The sequence below is a fragment of the Notechis scutatus genome, chromosome 4 (genome assembly GCF_049901735.1).
Source record: "Notechis scutatus isolate UNSWTSFEM ecotype Mainland chromosome 4, rNotScu1.2, whole genome shotgun sequence".
Taxonomy (NCBI): Eukaryota; Metazoa; Chordata; class Lepidosauria; order Squamata; family Elapidae; genus Notechis; species Notechis scutatus.
The window spans coordinates 137515068-137533717 of record NC_142012.1 but is presented as its reverse complement, the minus strand read 5'-3'; the positions used below and the strand labels follow the sequence as shown (position 1 = coordinate 137533717).

At 39.4% G+C, this 18650-nt stretch overlaps 1 protein-coding gene across 1 annotated transcript in view; it reads right to left on the bottom strand.

Annotated features, from left to right (window-relative positions):
- COL4A3 (collagen type IV alpha 3 chain) overlaps positions 1 to 18650 on the bottom strand; it is a 78845-nt gene that overhangs the window by 32591 nt on the left and 27604 nt on the right. Inside the window, exons 18-29 of the mRNA XM_087965048.1 lie at positions 18397 to 18438; positions 17339 to 17426; positions 16780 to 16815; positions 16449 to 16613; positions 14328 to 14420; positions 12641 to 12736; positions 11673 to 11743; positions 10211 to 10399; positions 7287 to 7455; positions 6498 to 6590; positions 4901 to 5005; positions 4366 to 4463 (exon numbers count right to left, since the gene is read on the bottom strand). Coding sequence (XP_087821174.1) covers positions 4366 to 4463; positions 4901 to 5005; positions 6498 to 6590; positions 7287 to 7455; positions 10211 to 10399; positions 11673 to 11743; positions 12641 to 12736; positions 14328 to 14420; positions 16449 to 16613; positions 16780 to 16815; positions 17339 to 17426; positions 18397 to 18438 — 1245 coding nt within the window. The remainder of the gene's footprint in view (positions 1 to 4365; positions 4464 to 4900; positions 5006 to 6497; positions 6591 to 7286; positions 7456 to 10210; positions 10400 to 11672; positions 11744 to 12640; positions 12737 to 14327; positions 14421 to 16448; positions 16614 to 16779; positions 16816 to 17338; positions 17427 to 18396; positions 18439 to 18650) is intronic.

Below are 18650 nucleotides of genomic sequence, written 5' to 3'. Positions count from 1 at the left end.
CTGCGGATTCTCTGACTTAGAAGAAGCCCTCCGAGACCGCCTAGTTCTGGGCCTAGAAGACGGCACGATCCAGAGCAAAATCATGGCTAAGGGGGACATCAGCCTCACCGATGCCCTTAAAGAAGCCACTGCAGCGAGGCGACCAAAAAGTCGGCAGCCCGAATGCGCCGCACCAGCGCACCGCTACGTCAACTCGCCAAAGATACCTCGCCTCGCTCAGAGAGACACCCGGTATCGACTCACCACGAAGACCTAGAATCCCCATCAGAAAGCGATGAGGAAGAGGTCAACCGACTCCGAACAGAACGAGACCAGTTCACACAACACTCATCTCAACCTTGTGCAGGATGTGGGGCGAATCACCCACGATCCAGCTGCAAATTCCTCGACGCACTCTGCCGCGTTTGCGGGAAAAGAGGTCACATCGCAAAAGTTTGCAGAAGCAAACAAAACTCTAACTCCAAACCCCGACAGGCCGAATGCCAGTCTTCAGAATTCTTCGGCACACCCCGAAACAAACTGAATCACCAATGGGGAAGCCACTCCTACAGAAACAAACCGTCCACCACTTCCACCAGGCAGGAAGAAACCAGGCGGGAAGAGACCCACCAGACAATTACCATCGGCCACGCTACATCCCTGGATGCCGGGAAAATCAGAGTAAAGGTCGCTATCGAAAACAAACCTTGTGTAATGGAGGTGGACTCAGGATCATCCCTCTCGATGGTGTCCTGGAAAACGCTTCAACAGCTCATTCCGACGATTTGCCGCCAAGACCTCAACCCTCAAAGGGTTATACTCAAAGATTACCAGGGTAACCGAATTCCCGTTGTCGGGTCCCGCCGATTCCAGGTCTCTTTCAAGGACCGCACCGTCGCACTGCCACTGACTGTCGTGGACCGTGACCGGCCTAGTCTTTTAGGCCTTCAATGGTTCAGACCGCTTGGAATCACTGTAGCCGGAGTCCACCGTGCCGAGAGCAACGATTGGGAGGAAGCCCTCGTGCAAGAATTCCAAGATGTTTTCGCGAACAGACTAGGCAAGTACAAGGGGACCCCGATCTCATTTAACTTGAACCCTGAGGTAGCACCCATCCGCCTTAAGCCGCGTCGGGTGCCGTTCGCCCTGAAACCTAAAATCGATGAACAACTCGATAAGCTAATAGAACAGGGCGTGCTGGAACCCACCGACCACGCCCGGTGGGAAACCCCAATAGTAACGCCTATCAAGCCTGATGGGTCACTGAGAATTTGCGGAGACTACCGGGCCACCCTAAACCACGCACTTCAGCAAAGTGCGTATCCAGTGTCGGTAGTGCAACACCTGCTCCATTCCCTGGGTGGCGGAAAAGTTTTCGCTAAATTAGACCTAGTGCAGGCGTATCAACAATTGCCTGTAGATCCGGCCACCGCGGAGGCGCAAACTATCGTCACGCATAGGGGCGCATTTAAATGCAACCGGCTCCAGTTCGGGGTGAGCGTCGCTCCAGGAATCTTTCAGAGCTTAATGGAAAGGCTGTTACAAGGAATAAGAGGGGTCGTACCGTATTTCGACGATGTGCTCATCGCCGCCCCTAACAGAGACATTCTAGAAAAACGACTCCGAGTGGTTTTACAAAGGTTCCAAAACGCAGGCCACAAAGTTAAAAAAAATAAATGCCAGTTATGTACCGAAAGGGTGGAGTTTTTGGGATACCTCCTGGACAGTCAAGGAATCCATCCCACTGAGGACAAATTAAAGGCAATTAAGAAGGCCCCCCACTCCAAGGAACAAGGCAGATCTACAGGCGTTCCTTGGACTTATCAATTTTTATAACGTCTTTTTACCCAATAAAGCAACGGTAGCTGAACCATTACATAGATTCTTAGACAAAAAAGCAACGTGGGTTTGGGGACAACGTGAACAATACGCTTTCCAACAAGTAAAGAAATTGCTAACTTCTGATTCTGTACTTATGCAGTACAACGAGACTCTGCCGTTAACTATTACTTGTGACGCCTCACCTTTTGGGGTTGGAGCAATCCTGGCCCACGTATACCGAACGGAGCAGAAGCTCCCGTCGCGTTTTTTTTCACAAACTTTAGCTAAAGCTGAAAGAAATTATAGTCAGCTGGATAAAGAAGCTTTAGCTATTGTGGCTGCAGTTAAAAGATTTCATGAATATGTGCATGGGCGTGCGCTTACAATAATTACTGATCATAAACCACTACTGGGGATTATTGCGGGTAATAAACCAACCCCGTATATATTGTCCCCAGAATGACCCGCTGGTCTGAATTCTTGGCGGCGCACAACTACACCTTGCAACACCGCCCGGGAAATCAATTCTCCACGCTGATGCATTGAGCAGAACACCGCTTCCAGAATCGGTTGAAGATCCAGCCCCAACCATCACAACGTTGCAAATTGAGACTCTACACGCGCCGCCATTGACGGAGAGAGACATTGCCCTCGAGACAAAACGAGATCCGGTCCTGCAACACATCCTATGCTGGGTTGAGCGTGGTTGGCCAACAGAACAACTATCACCTGAATGGGCGCCTTTCAAAGCCCGCCAAACCGAACTGTTTTCTCAAAAGGGCTGCATCTTGTGGGGCGATAGAGTCGTAATCCCGGGCAAACTGCAACGAACTGTTTTAGCGGTATTGCATGACGGACATCCGGGCATCGTGCGGATGAAAGCACTCGCACGGAGCTACGCCTGGTGGCCGGGAATCGACAAAAGAATCGAGGCCTGGGTCGCTACTTGTCAACGTTGCCAAGACGTCAGCAACGCCCCACCTAAAGCAAGCCCAACCGAATGGGAAACTCCGAGGGGACCATGGTCCCGTATTCATATTGACTTTGTGGGGCCTACAAAAGGGCACACTTTCCTTATTACAGTCGACGCCTATTCAAATTGGCTCGAGATCCATCGAATGAACACAACTACAACGGACTCAGTTATCAACAAATTAAACAGGTTATTTGCCACACATGGTTTTCCGGACGTTCTCATCTCGGATAACGGCCCACAGTTCACAGCATTACCTTTTGAACAATATCTTGCTGACCGAGGCATCCGCCATGCGCTAACCTCGCCCGCCCGCCCTGCGGCGAACGGACGTGCAGAGCGCATGGTACAGTTTGTTAAAAAGACCCTCCACAAAATGGAATTCGGAAACATCGATGAGAAAAATCAATCGAATGTTATTGTTGCAGCACATCACGCCCCACAGCGTTACCAACAAAACGCCCGCCGAACTTCTTATGGGGCGGAAACTACGATTGCACCTCGACCGGCTCCACCCCACATATGCACCCGAAAAGCCTTTCGGCTCCAGCAGCAAATGCCGGGAATTTAAGGTAGGCGATTTAATCTTTGCCAAAAACTTCTCCGGCGACCCTTTATGGATACCCGCAACCGTTACCCACCTCACAGGGCCTAGATCTTACCGCCTGCTAACAGACGATGGGAGGGTGTGGAAACGCCACATAGACCAACTCCGTTCGAGATTACCACCCAGCGCCCATGGCTCCCCGGGTTCACCAACTGAGGGGGGAGGAAATATCGAGGAAATTGACTTCGATATGACGGATAGCAGGCCAACGGAAACCCTACGGCCCAGCGAAGTACCGGGAATTGAAGCGGGAGGAGTTGACTTTTCCATGGGACTTGAACACGGGGAAACCGAACTGCGAAACCCCAAGAAACACTGATTGACAGAGACAACCACAACGAAAGCAGCACGGAATCACCGTGCAGCGAAACGGAACTTAATAGGGATCATCCAAATGCTCCACTGGAACTGGACTTTAGGGCAAACCCGGTGGAGCCACGGAAATCATCCAGACAGACCAAACGGCCTGTCTATCTTGAAGATTTTGTTACAGCTCCCCTCAAACGGAACCCAAGGGGGAGGGGTGTTGTGAATCAATAAAAGTAATTAAGCCTAAATGCAAAGCAGGTTTTGAAAGCCTGCACACTTGATTGGTCCTTAAACAACGAACAAGGATTGGTCCATAACAAGCCCCTGATTGGCCAAATTTAGGACACTTCTTATTGGTTATTAGTTGAACTTGATGCACTTATTATTGGTTAATAGGGTAGCAGCCAACCCTATAAAAGGGTTACTGCTGCCCATAGCTTGCTCTGTTCTGTACTATTTACTGTTATTAAAGAGTTGAAGTCACTGGTCAGATGTCTGGTCTCCATTATTCTCCAAACTTAACATAGGGGGTTGGATCAGAAGGCCTCTAAAGTCCCCTCCAACTCTGTTATTCTGTTATCTCTGCCTATTTTAAAATGCGCCTGAATAATTTGTTTCCCTCTTCCCCTTCCCCGTTTGTCTCTCTGTTTCTAAAATAATACATTGTCAAACAAACCTTTTCTCCTGGCACTCCAGGTTTTCCAGGTAAGCCAGGTTTCCCTGCTTTTCCTAGACAACCAGGTATTCCTTTAGGTCCTTGAGCTCCTTTATCCCCTATAGAGAAAATATTATTAAGTGGCTGGTATTTACTAAACTTTTACAACGACTTATGCATTTTCTGAGATTTTTATTTAATTTCTTCTAAAGCAGGTTTAGTAAGCATTCAAATACAGACATTATGTAGATTTTGCTAAGTATACATTATAAAATAACATGCAAACTCTTCTTTGCAAATTTAACAAATATCAGTTTTATTATCATAGCAGAGAAAACAAGTATATCAGAATCTCAAAAGTAATGTAAGACAAGGAAAACTGTTTTTCATTTTTATAGCAAACCTGTGGAACAAAACAGACAGAATTGAATCTTTTAATGTCAAACTGCTATGAATCTGCTTATTGGAAAGGATGTAGCTATAGTATCCCAATGTAGATTATTATAATACAGACCAAATTCTGTCTGATATTTTTATTTTACATAAAATATGTTACCTTTCTGACCAGAACAACCAGGAAATCCATTCTTTGCTAAGCCTGGATCTCCATCTTTTCCAGGAAGACCTGAGTCACCCCTTTGTCCTCTGGATCCCATGTTACCTATCAAAGTGGTAACTATCAGACACCAAAAGGATTCTATAGCTTTAAAACAACTTACAATAGTTAAAATTATAATGTCGCTAGATTTTCTTGAGTGGTGAAGATACCCAATTCATTGATATCAGGGAAACTACACCCCAAATATATCATTGAACAAAAGATAGTTCTAAAAAAACCTAGTATATGAGAAATTGTATCTCAGATTAAGCTGGGGAGGGCTTAATACTTAAATCGATATATATAAAAGCAAAATACCTCTCATGCATCATCACAAAATCTCCAGAACCGTAAAGCCTGCAAACTTGAAATTTGGCACATATGTTTCTTTTGGCTTCTAAGTGCTCACTAAGAAAGGATTTTTCAAAATGACCATCAGAGCATTAGTATTTCATATATTATTATTAACACGCTTTGATGCTAAGAAGTTCTACTCCCCCTCCCCACCTGAGAAGAAATCTGTTCCAAATGGCAAAATACAAGCAGAGGAGAGGAATTTCAATTTCAGTTTTAGTTTCCCAACAGAAACCAGCTTTAGTACAAAACACGCCTAAGCCATACCTAGGCTCCTTGCTGTCTCCTTGCTCACACAGCAAATACTGCTTCAGTTTCCAAACAGCTCTCAACTCTCTCACACACTGATGGGACACTAGCCATATGAATACCAATGGATGCTGGTAGACAGAGGCACAATTTTTTCCCTTATTTTCCTCCCAAAAAACTAAGCCTGATCAGATAGTTTCATAGCGAAGCATGGGTATAGAGCTGGTAACTATATAATAGTTGTTTACAGTATTAGGATAAAAATGTTCAGTATAGACTGTCCTCTGGTTTTCCTTCAGAAATATTCCACTCTCTGGATTTGGCTGAGGACTGAATTACATGTTGTTCATATAGCAAGGCAGGTAATATTTTGGCAACTGAGGCATACTTTCTTAAACATCTCATCTCTGTGATCTACAAGGGATTTAAAAATAATGCAGTGACATCAGAGCTGAGATGTTTAAATGATATAATGAAAATGATGCTACTGAAAATTGGTGGTTTGCTACTGAATACTAACAGTCCAATTTGGAAAGGCAGATGGCAAAAATATGCTCTGGGCTGGAATGGCATAAAAATCTTGCTTCTTTTCTAACTAATGGTGCCGCTAAACCATATATGCCAAATGCTTTATTACAGAGATTACTATCATGATAGCAAGGCAATTGCCTTAATTTGTAGATATCGGGAAGGCGATTATGGACCTTTAGCCTGTTCTTGAATGTCCTTTTCCTCTCCATGAGATTTTAACAGCATATGACAAGTATTCCTCTTTGATTATTTAAGATAGCTTGCTGCCGCAGTTGTAATGGAAATCATTACCATTCCCAATGCTAGAACTATGATTCGATACTAGTCCAGACAATTGGCTTGATGATGGAGTTCACAGCCTTTTATGTTGATGCTGAATATAAGATATTCCAAAATCTGGCACTATTTGAATAATTCTTACCTCTTCTTCCTTGTAGTCCAGGTGTACCTTCTGGCCCTTGAAGCCCTGGTGCTCCAGGAACTGCCTTTACTCTAGCAGGGTCCCCTTTAGTACCTTCAGTATAGAATAGAATAGAATTCTTTATTGGCCAAGTGTGATTGGACACACAAGGAATTTTGTCTTGGTGTATATGTTCTCAGTGTATATAAAAGAAAAGATACATTTGTCAAGAGTAAAGAATCATAAGGTACAACACTTAATAATAGTTATAGGGTACAATAAGCAATCAAGTCATACTAGGAAACAGTCAATATAAATCGTAAGGATACAAGCGACAAAGTTGCAATCATACAGTCACAAGTGGGAGGGGATGGGTGATAAGGAACGATGAGAAGATTAATAGTAATAGTAATGCAGACATAGTAAATAGTTTGACAGTGTTGAGAGAATTATTTGTTTAGCAGAGTGATGGCGTTCAGGAAAAAACTGTCCTTGTGTCTAGTTGTTTGTATTTTTCAATTTCAGTAAGAACAACAAATCATACAACTTGCATTAAATATATCTTGAATTTATTCAAGCATTTATTCTAGCCTGGTTCTTTTGTGCTTGTACACTGGAATAAAATCTTGTTAATTAATGTCATTCTCAAGTCAGAATAGATGGGTTTTCCATCAGTTCTGAATGATTCTTACTCCTATCTGATCTGGTTGGATGGCAAGATATTCTCTAAAGGTATTCCACATAAATACATCACAAGCAAACTTACACTTTTCAGTAAGAACAACGAAGATGAAACAAGAAACTACATACCAGATACACCTGGTAACCCAGGCAATCCAGGATTTCCTTCAGATCCTTTTGAACCATTCTTTCCTTGGGGTCCATATCCTGGTGGTCCAGTTAACCCTATCTTACCACGAAGACCTGGGCTGCCAACAGATCCTGGTAATCCCCTGTCGCCTTTTGGACCATCTGATCCCTACAAATAATTTATAAATCATTGTTTAGTATGCATTGACTAACTTTCCAAGTAGAAGCTTATGATGACCTCTTTAGCAATGGACACACTAGTACTGGTCCTTCCTTCTCTAAGTTTCACTCAGAATCTCAAATGATCATCCATAAGGACAGCATTGTTATCTGCAATTATATTTATTGTATCTTTACTTAAATATTACAAAACATACTTCTCTGTTTGAGAACCCTGCTAAGGCCTTCATTAAAAAATATTGGTAAGGAGCCAGGAAAAAAGGTTAGTTGGGTCATAAGTAATTCCAAAGCACCAAATCATCTTGGTATTAAAAGTACCAAGGAAGCACATCATGTTTCAAAATCCCTCTTCCCCAAAATACAATAGTTAAAATGGCAGCTAAATAGCAAATTGAGGAAAGGAGTCTAAGGTCTACATTAGTGGGCTTGTATGTAGTCAAAAACTTGTTCATCCACAAGGTCATGTATTGTTGTATGAAGTTCAAATACTGTAGTAGTCACAGTAAGCTTGAAAGAAGTGAATATATAAAATCTTTTATAATTGCATAAATTATCCAAAACAATGCATCTGGATGCAGCTGTGATCAGCACAGAAATACTGTAACTGACATTATAATGTTATTTTATAAATGTATTTATCTACTTGCAGAGGCTGCCCAACTTCTCAGCAATTGTGGATCACTTGCAAATAAAAAGGGACAACATATAGAAATACAAGCAAAAAAAGGGACCTGGCCAACTTGAAAAAATATATTTCACAAATGTGGAAGGTATGTGAATCTCTGGGGGGGTGTCATTTCAGACAGCAGGTGATGCTAAAAAGAAGGCATGCTTATTGTATCTGCAGGGTGATGCTATTGAAACAATAGGACCTGAAGTGCAGCCACCATGTCTGACCATACTGGAGAAACAATTGGAGATAAAAAGTTTCTCAGACAGGCAGGCCCCATGACATGAAGAGTTTTAAAAGTGATAACCAACATCTTGAATTGTACATAGAAATAGACTAGTAATTTGTTGAACTTGCAAAGCAGTGGGATCATGTCAGCATAATGCAGTGCTCCTATCTTTGTTATCACATTTTGGCCCTGCTGTAGCTTCTAGATGGTCTTCATGGATAGTCCCATGTAGCATACATTACAGTAATCTAATCATGAGGTGATCAGGGAATGAGTATTCTCATTGGTTGGGGGTTTGGCTGTGTTCTGATTGGTTGGGGGGTTGGCCATGTTCAGCCAAACCCCCAACCAATGAGAACACCCCCCCCACCCAATCAGAACACAGCTAAGCCCCCACCCAATCAAGTCACACCCCCACTAGCAGTTAAAAGGAAGAAGCAGCTGCAAGCTCACATCACTCTGAGAAGCACAGAGCTGAAGACAGAAGCCTGAAGATGATGAATGAGACTTCATCGAAACGTTGCCTAGATACTTCCAATCTTACGCGGGAGAAAACCCGAATAACCAAAGATCCACATACAAACACAGTCTTGGTCTGTGTTTATTGGTCTCGGAGTTTGCTGTGTTCTGCTTGATTGGTGTCTCTAATACCTTCTGTCTGTTTTTTGGCTCTTTTTGTATCTTGATTGGCTGGCAGCATTGTGTTACTTTATTGGAGGTCTTTAGTGCAGCTTGGCTTCGGGTAAATGGACGGCTATCATTAGTTAGGAAGCTGGGTTTCATCTGGGTGCCTGGTTGGGATGTGTTTGAGCTGGAGGTATCAGGGGGGATCTGTTTGTGCCCAGGTGTTTGCCTGGCTTGTGGTGTGGAGATTTTTTTGTTTGTGAGTGCAGGCTTCCAAATGATTGACAGCCTGGTGGAATCATCTCTTCTGTTCATGCTTTCTGGTCTTTTTTCAATCTCTATGGCTTCTCTGATGATTCTGTGGCTGGAATTTTCTATAGTGGCTAGGGTTTTGGTGCCATTGAAGTTGATGCTATGACCTGTGGCTTCCATGTGTTGGACTAGTGAGGAAGTGTGTTCCAGCTTTTTGACTGCATTTTTGTGTTCATCCAGGCGGGTGCTTATTCTTCTATTGGTCTGTCCAATCAAGCAGAACACAGCAAACTCCGAGACCAATAAACACAGACCAAGACTCCCAACCAATCAGGATGAAGAAAAAACCATTCTGGCACAGCAATAGGCTGCCCCAAATTTAAATCTGAAACCACTGTAAAAGTCTGACTCACAGACGGACACAATACAGAAGCCTGATGATGGCAGATGAGATTCTGCTGAAACGTTGCTACAACTTTAAAAGCACCACTACTATGACGTGGGAAAATACCCGAACAAAGCTGAAGGCTATATATATATATATATATATATATATATATATATATATATATATATATATATATATATATATATATATATATATATATATATATATACATTTTATATACATTTTTACATACATACATACATACATTTTTGTTTGATTGTACATATATATAGAGAGAGAGAAGGAGAGAAACATTGCTATTGATCACTACTATTGTTTATAAATTTCATATTCTTCAAATCCCATAGTAAGATAATAAGATTAAAGGGTTATCACATAGATAACATATGTACCTAAAAATAATAATGAACTTTGCAAGAGGTCCAAAGTAATACACCAAGTTAAAGAATGATCATCATGGAGAAAAATTACGGGATCGCAAAAAATCTATAATAACTTGATGGCACATAATCCATCTATCTATTAAATCAAAGAACAGAACAAATGGTAAGATTACCAACCCGTATTCCAGCAGAACCTTTTTTGCCTTTTTGTCCAGGTTTCCCAGGTATTCCATCCAAACCTTTTTCTCCTGTTTTTCCTCTGATTCCCGGTTCTCCATTATCTCCTTTGGGACCTTCTGGATGCATTAAGTTTGCATCTCCTTTTGATCCTTTAACACCTTTGTTTCCTGGAAGGCCTGTAAATCCCTAGACCACATATCATCAACACAATTTATCAATAAAAAGTATATGATGCACCTGAGTTTTGCTAAAATAATATTGTTCTGTAAGCAAGTTATTTCTGTCAGAGGAGACAGGGAAAGTATCCTTAACTATGCTTGCTTGGTTAATATATCCTTAGATGATTGAAATATATTACATTGAGGCTAACTTTAAAATTATTTTGAAATTGCATTTGGTACAGAACAGCACTTTAAAAACATAATTGGACAAAATACTATGACTATATTAAACATGTTTTGTCAGTTGCACTGGGTCTTAGTTAATTTTCATGCCCACATTTTATTTCGTTAATATTTAAACTTAAATTATTTTGATTAAGTTGAGATAGATTTTGTCCTGCCTTATAAATCTTACAGATTTCAGAGTTCCAACAGCAAGTGCTAGAATAAATGAAATAAACCAGGGATGTCAAAATGGATTTCTTCGAGGGCCGGATCAGCATTGTAGTTCTCCTCTGCGGGCCAATGGCAAAGGATGGGGGGCGGGAGGGGGGCGGGCGGGATGGATGTCTCCTGTAGCACCCTGCCAGCCAAAATGGCACCCCACCCTACACCTCATTTTCATCCTCCATAGCCTCCTGCAGCACTCTGCCACCTGAAAACAAGCCATGTGGCCCATTTTTGGGCCAGTTTTTGGCTGTTTTCAGCCCATTTTGCCCCTGTTTTTCAGCCCATTTTTCAGCCTGTTTTGGGCCCATTTTCAGCCCATTTATGGCCAATTTTTTGTCCATTTTGGCCCATTTTTTTACCCTTTTAAGCCCATTTTTGGTCCATTTTTTGGCTTAGTTTTGGCCCGCTTTCAGCCCATTTTGTTGGATCTGTTTCGGCAACCAGAGTGTTGCAGGAGGCCATGGAAAGTGAAAATGAGGTATGGAGGGATGCATGTGGCCCATTTTAGCTGACTGTGGGCCAGTCCCTTGATATTTCCAGGCCGGCCCCTCATGCTGTATTTAAGCACCCAGTGGGCCGGATCTGGCATGCAGACCTTGAAATAAACGAAACCAACTCTAATTTTGATGGTGGACAAGTGGGGAACAGTCTACTGTTTACAAAAATTTTCTGGGGAACTTTACTAACAGGTCTTTAAAATAATTTTACTTGATATTTTCAATTTAATATGTGTCTGTAGAGCTCCATGATCTATCAATACATTGATGCATTTGGCTCAGAAAATCCCCACTGCTTAAAACTGTAATTACATTTAAACTATTATAAAAGAGGTTCAATAACAAACTTACTTGATCTCCAGGAGGCCCTGGATGCCCAGGAGATCCTGAGAATCCTTTAGGACCAAGTATTCCTTCCACACCTAGAATAATTGTATACCTATTCAATTGTATACCTATTATCTTGTAAGCAATTGACAAACCAAATAAAATAAATAAATAAATAATGAAAATACTAAGATTTAGAAATAACTTAAATTTAATTTAAAAAAAACCATGATAAAGCACCTGAACAAATGCTAGCACTGTTAATAAAGTTTAAGCAGATAATAACAGATTGGACAATGAACAGGAAAAATTAAAGTTGATCATAAAAATATTAATATATTTAATCCCTTCTAAGAATATAAAGTATTGGCATTAAAATATCCTTAGAAAATACCATGTTTGAAAATTTGAAAATTCTTATTTTTTCTTTAAATGTGTTGTAGCAGCATGTTAATATATTATGCATGGCAGCATTTTAATTATTTTTTTCAGGACTATTTAATGTACATTAGCCAAAGCAGAAGACACTCCTCCTGCTTTAAATGTGGCATCGATCTGAAGGTTTGGCACAATTGTATCCAGGGCTGCCCTGTTATTCTCTGAATTAGCAGAACCAGATTGCAAGATTTTAGGTGACACCTGAATAGCAGTAAAATATTAGAGTTTTCAGCCTCTCTTTTCAGCCATCTAGTAGAAATCCAGACTTTCAAAGCCCAGAGTTGATAGTTCTTGTTCAGATGCTTCATATGAGTCTACTAGAGGCATCCTTTTTACACTGCATTCCCAGAAGCTTTCTGATCTTACATTTTTGTTGGATTGATTATGTCATTCCCTTTATCAAACAATGCAATAAAGTACATGCTTTCAATGATAATTAATTGAATAGATAACAAAATATTTCATATTTGTATTTTCAGGTCTACCACTTCCAAACCTGTAGACTGATATATTTCAATCGTTAGTAATATTTAAGTATCACCTGCATTTTTTACCTTTCCTACCCTGCTGACCCTCTTCTCCAGCAATACCGCCAAGGCCAGGTTGTCCAATAATATAAGTACATTCGGTACATGGGCCTGATTCTTCACCTACAATAAAATTTTGTCACATGGGTAAATCTTCACTGTATCAAAAGTATAAGCAGCTCAGAGAAACCTATATACTTATCTGCAATGAAAATGAAGTTAAATAATGTCATGAACATAATCAATTGGGCATTAATTTTTTTGTGCTCAGCAATGTAGCAATGAGCAGATGTCAAAAATATTTTTTGTACAATAATTGTTAACAGTAAGCAACTGATTAAAAGATAATATGGCTCCAAACTGCAAAAAGAGACACCTTTTTTGAAGACCAATATATGTGTCCCAGGATAATGCTGCAAGATCCAATCTGGGTTGGGCCCCAGGGCCAGACGTTTTGTCTTCCAAGCTTTTGGAGTCATGCTGGAACTCATCTTCAGGGAACTTCTCTCTAGCACGAGTCCTACAGCTTGGAAGACAAAGCCTCTGGTCCTGGTGACTGACCCAGATTGGATCCTGTTGACACCTTTTTATCAGATGTTTCATCTCCTGTTCCTCAAGTGGTCATTGTAGCACAAATGAAACTCTTTACAGCAAACCTGTAAGACAGTTTATTCTGAGAAACGATGGCCATGCTTACATACCACACAGAATTGCCTGTCAGTTTGCACAACACATAATCCCCCTTGAGTCTAGTGTGTTATATGTCTTCAGAATCCTAGTTTTATTTATTTATAATCTGCCTTTCCTTTAAGAGCTGGTGATAACATACACAGTACTCCTTCCAGTTTTTTTCCCCACAACTAAAACTTGTGAGTTAAGTTGGGTTTAGAGATAGTGATTGGCCCAAGTCATTCACTGAGCTTCCATAGCTGAGAATAAATTTGAACCTGGCTCTTAACATCACCACTAAATGGGATTAATTCAGTCAAATATAGTCATTTAAATTGTGTATAAATATCTTGTGTAAATAAATCCTTTCAATGTAATTTCTACCAGCAAAATGCACCATGCACTTTTTTCTCTCCTCTCCCCCTCCTCCATTAGTTTTGTGGAAGAAACTAAAAATTTTATGCTTGCTTTCCTTAAGTTCTAACTGGAGGCTGAGAACGGGATTCAATAACTTCCTTATCTTGGGTGGATACTTTCTTGTGACTTTTGGACTGGTGATGAAATAGAACTTACATGCAGGGATCAGAAAACAATTAAGGTGATTTATCCTGTTTTTCACAAAACAAAGAGAAATTGAGGGAATCCTAAATGTATTTTTAGACTTCCTAGTTGGTAGAATTGATGATTCTGCTGAAGCTCTGTACAATTGTTCCTACATTCTATCTAATGGCTAAAGACTAGAAATGCTTCCTAGTTTAAGATTTATGGACATGAAAGAGATCAGAAGATGGCTAGTGTGAAAAGTAGCAGAAATCACAACTTTATATCTTCCCAATTAAATTTCAACACTTTGATTCCAATTTATGGTACATCTGGTTTGGTCAATAAATAAATGATAATACCAACAACTAAGCTAATATAAGCAATTTGGTCATTTAGACATAACATGTCTTGATAGAAAGAAACTAATCTAATCCCATTCATATGTATCTTAGATTCCCAAACTAATAACATTTAGAAATATATTCACAACAAGGGAGCTGACCTTTTTCTCCATCATCTCCTAATAGGCCTGGAGGACCTATACATCCTGGGCTTCCAGGAGTTCCTTGTGGACCTTTTTCAAAAGTTATTGTACCTGTTTGTGATGAAATAAATAAAATATAACTTTTTGTCTTGTTCATAACAGTAATGGCAGGCAATTGATATTCCTCTCTGAGGTTGAAGATCAATTCATTTAATAGCATTAACAGTATAGAAGATGGAAACCATTCCAAAGTTATTGTTGGTTTAACTTTTTGTCAGCAGGTCTGAAAATAGGGGACCATATGTCCATTTCATTATTCTAAGGTAATTACTGAATATCTGCTTTCCCTGAAATAGTAAAATGAATATTGTTTTGAGTTATTTTGCATGTTAAGATGGCTGAAGTAGTGCAACATATAAAGAATAAAATTACTCATGTCTGTTCTGCTTCTTCCACCTTTTCCAGTATTAGAACCTTCTCCAGAGATATTTGCAAGTGTCCAACATAGAATAATGTGAGCCTAGTCATTTGTATCTCTAGGATTGATTTGTTTGATGATCTGTTTGTTTGTTTGTTCTTTGGCTATCTGTAGTATTCTTAGGAGTCTTCTAACACCAACATTTTAAAAAGTCAATATTCTTCCTATCTCACTTCTCCAAAGTTCAACCTTCATTTCCATAGAATGTCACCAGAAATACCATTGCTTGCACTTTTCTGATCTTTGTAGCCACATTATGGCTTTTGATTGAATATCTGTTCCACATCTTTTGTAGCTGCTGTATCTATTGCTAGGCTGTGGTGTATTTCTAGATTGGTTGTAAGATTGATCTAAATTCTCAGAGGGATTCATATGTTTGGAAAGATATTGAGAAAACTCTTATGGGATGGCCAGGCTGCTAGAATTCTTTATTTAAATTATGATTTAAATGGGGATGGGTTTTTTGACTTTCCTCAGCTCCGTCACTGATCTTATATTTCAACTTCCTTTTGCTTTTGGAATCAAATAGAAATTTGATTCTTATCTTAAAAATCACTATGGGCAAAATTAAAAAATGCATTATTAATATTTATTAATATTAATAAAGTAGATTTGTATGCCACCTGACTCCCAATTCACCCTGTACAATTTGACATAAATTCTGCTCTTATTTTAGAAAATCTTTTTTTCTTTTCCAGTGCTGAAGCCTGAAAAACATTTATAGACAAACCTGGGAAAGGCATTTAAATTGAAAACTAATTTGCATAGGAAATTGACACTGAATTAATCCAGCCTGAGAATTACTAGAAAACTTTTTAAAAAGAATTCCTTGGCAAACAGATACACATATACTAAATAAAAGCGATCAAGATTAATTGAACTAGAACAGAGCTAACATTACTTTGCTTCCTGCATGGTACTCTACAATTGAATCCTTATGACTTTCTCCACAACTTTCAAAGAAAGGAAAGATTGGACTTTGGGTATTATTGTCTATGTCGGCCAAATCTCTTCAGGAGTGGTGTACCACCATTTCTTTCAAGGCAGCTTTTATAACCTTCTACCTCAAGAACTCTTGACTATCTCCTGGATCTATGCCCCCATCCACTTCACAAAAAAGCTAAGAAGTGCATAGGTCAGACAGTATAAGGGTTTATAGTTTATCAAGCAAAATACCCTATCAACTTCCTTCAAACTGATAGGGCCAGATGAGTCCCATATAAAATTGCAAAACACTACTCCAAGCATTCCATTAAATCCTGCCTATAAGGATCCAGTCCTGAGCAAATTTAAGTGATTTGATTAGCAGGATGATATCTGCCTAAACAATTGACAGTAGCTGAAGGGAAGCTTTTGCAGCCCAGTGGTGCCCAAAGGGAGAAATTCACCCTATACAATTTTGCTAGGGGACAATATATCCATACAGTCAGGCAGAAGTAAGAAAACTATGCTGCCCATTTGTTCTAGGCTGCTCTATGTTGCTGCTCTTCTGCTCCAAGCATCCTTTCTACTATTTCATTGCATTTCCCAGAGCTCTTCGGTAAACCAAGGATACCCTGAGATCTGTGCAAGGGAGGAGGTAGCCAGAGAGTCAGTTGTCCCACATTTTAACAGCTTTTACTTGGCACTACAATAATAATAATACAATAATATTTCTATACCTGGTTGTCCTAAAGGACCTACTGATCCTACTGGGCCTGGTAGGCCTGGAAATCCAGGATGTCCTTGTGGTCCAATAGCATTGATTCCTGGTTGTCCTCTCTCTCCTTTCTTTCCTTTGAGGCCTGGAGAACCTGGCACACCTCCTAAACCAGGTCTTGAAATACCTATTAAACCATGGTAATTGGTTAAAATGCACTTTATGTCTGTTTTTGTAAGGTGCTTATCAATGAAGATTTAATTGCAACTTAAAAATAGTACTTGATTTCTATTGCTATTTAATAATAGTAGTTATTTTACTGAGATAGTTTTATCCTTGGGTAACATACATACCTGGACTTCCAATGGCACCCAAAGGACCCTGTAGCCCTGCAAAAAGTGATATAATTATTTCACATCAATGAAATATTGATATTGTTTTTCAATTGTCCCATGATAGCAATGCAAACTGATACATATCTAAGATACTTACAGAAATCAACAGGAATTTTATATAAAAAAGTAGATCCCAAGTTCAGTCCCTAACATTTAAATCACAAAGTTCAACATTTTTTTACACTGTTATAGCTACATCAAAAATAGGCTTGATATCATACCTATATCTTGTTTCATCTGTCTGCCTTTTTATACAGAGATCACTGGTTTCATGTTAATCTATTTTCTGATACATACATACACATGCAGACAACACCATGCATATGAACAAAATGAATGTGAAACCTACACTAAAACTGCAGGAGGATTGCTGAGACTGGGAAAAATATTTAAAGAATATTCTTTTTTCTTCCCTTCCATTTACTTTGTAATATTATAGTGTTGACAATAATTTCCTATGCAAGATGCTTTTTCTGAGCAGCATGGCTAGTTCCTCCTAAAACTGACAGTCTCTTACCTATTGGTCCACGCTGACCTTTACGTCCTGGAAATCCTAAGAGGCCCTTATTTCCTTTTGCTCCAGGTATTCCATCATAATACTCAGTCTTAAAAAGAGGGACAGATTAAAAAATGGAGAGAAAAGGAAAGAGAAAAGAAGTTCAACAGTGAAGAGAAGAATGTACATTAGCAACAATAGCTGGTATAATAAATAGTGTGATATTCTAAGATGTATGCTCTATAATAATATTTTAGAATGATTTCAGATATTCCTGAAAAGACGTTTTCTTTTGTGGCTTTACAGCTGAAGAAAGCAACCTCCAAAAAAGTTCATCCCTAAGTATATGTTTAAGTTCATCTATTTAACACAGATTGTGGTGTAATGTTCCATAATTTGTAAGTGAACTCAAGTTGCTGCTTGGTTTTTTGAGTAGTTAAGGAAAATCAAGTGACTGAAGAGACATCTAGAGCATAGAGGCAAAACTCAGAAATGGAAATAACCAAGCACTGCTAAGAATTCAGGTTCAATTTATGTAAAACAAATAATGATTCACAAAAGTCCTGGTTGTTACTCTTGATGTATTTTGATGTATTGGTTGTATTTTCTCTAAAAGAATTAGTTCATGGCTTTAGGGTTTAAACAAATAGGGAGCACTTCATCTGATGCACTGTTTATGTATTAGGAAACCAAAATAGAATCTGCCTGTTCAGCTCATACATTTAAGGAGGACCTATTCAAGGTTTTTCCTCCCTGAGAGATTCATGGACATTGACTAGAGGGCAGGACTTCTCATTGGTGGCCTACGCTTTATAACATGCAAGACTTCACCCTCAGGAGTTTTAATTCTCCATACTTTTACAAAGAAAGTTAAATTGATGCTATTCCAGTGAACTTATACTTCTTAGTTTTATCTGGGCAAGCATCTCAATTAGTTAAATTTTATTAATTGCTTCATTTTTTATTGCATTTTCTTACACCATCCAGAGTCTATGGATTGGGGCAGTTTACAAATATTATAAATAAATGATTTAAACTTATTGTAACAAAATGTTACAGCACATGTAATTAGTACTTACTAGACCTTTGTTTCCCATAGGGCCAACTTCACCTTTTATCCCCTGCATAGAAACATTAAAAAACACTTAGGTTGAAGTAAGTATGAGAAATACTATAATTTCTTGTAATGGATTTATAAAAGTGACAGAATTTGAGGCTATTTGAAAATCATGTTTAAAAGAATTGATATTTAACCATTAGAATCAATTTTAATTTAAACTTTTCTAAATGCTTCTGGACTGAATGTTGTACTGCTTTTTTCTGTGACTAGTTA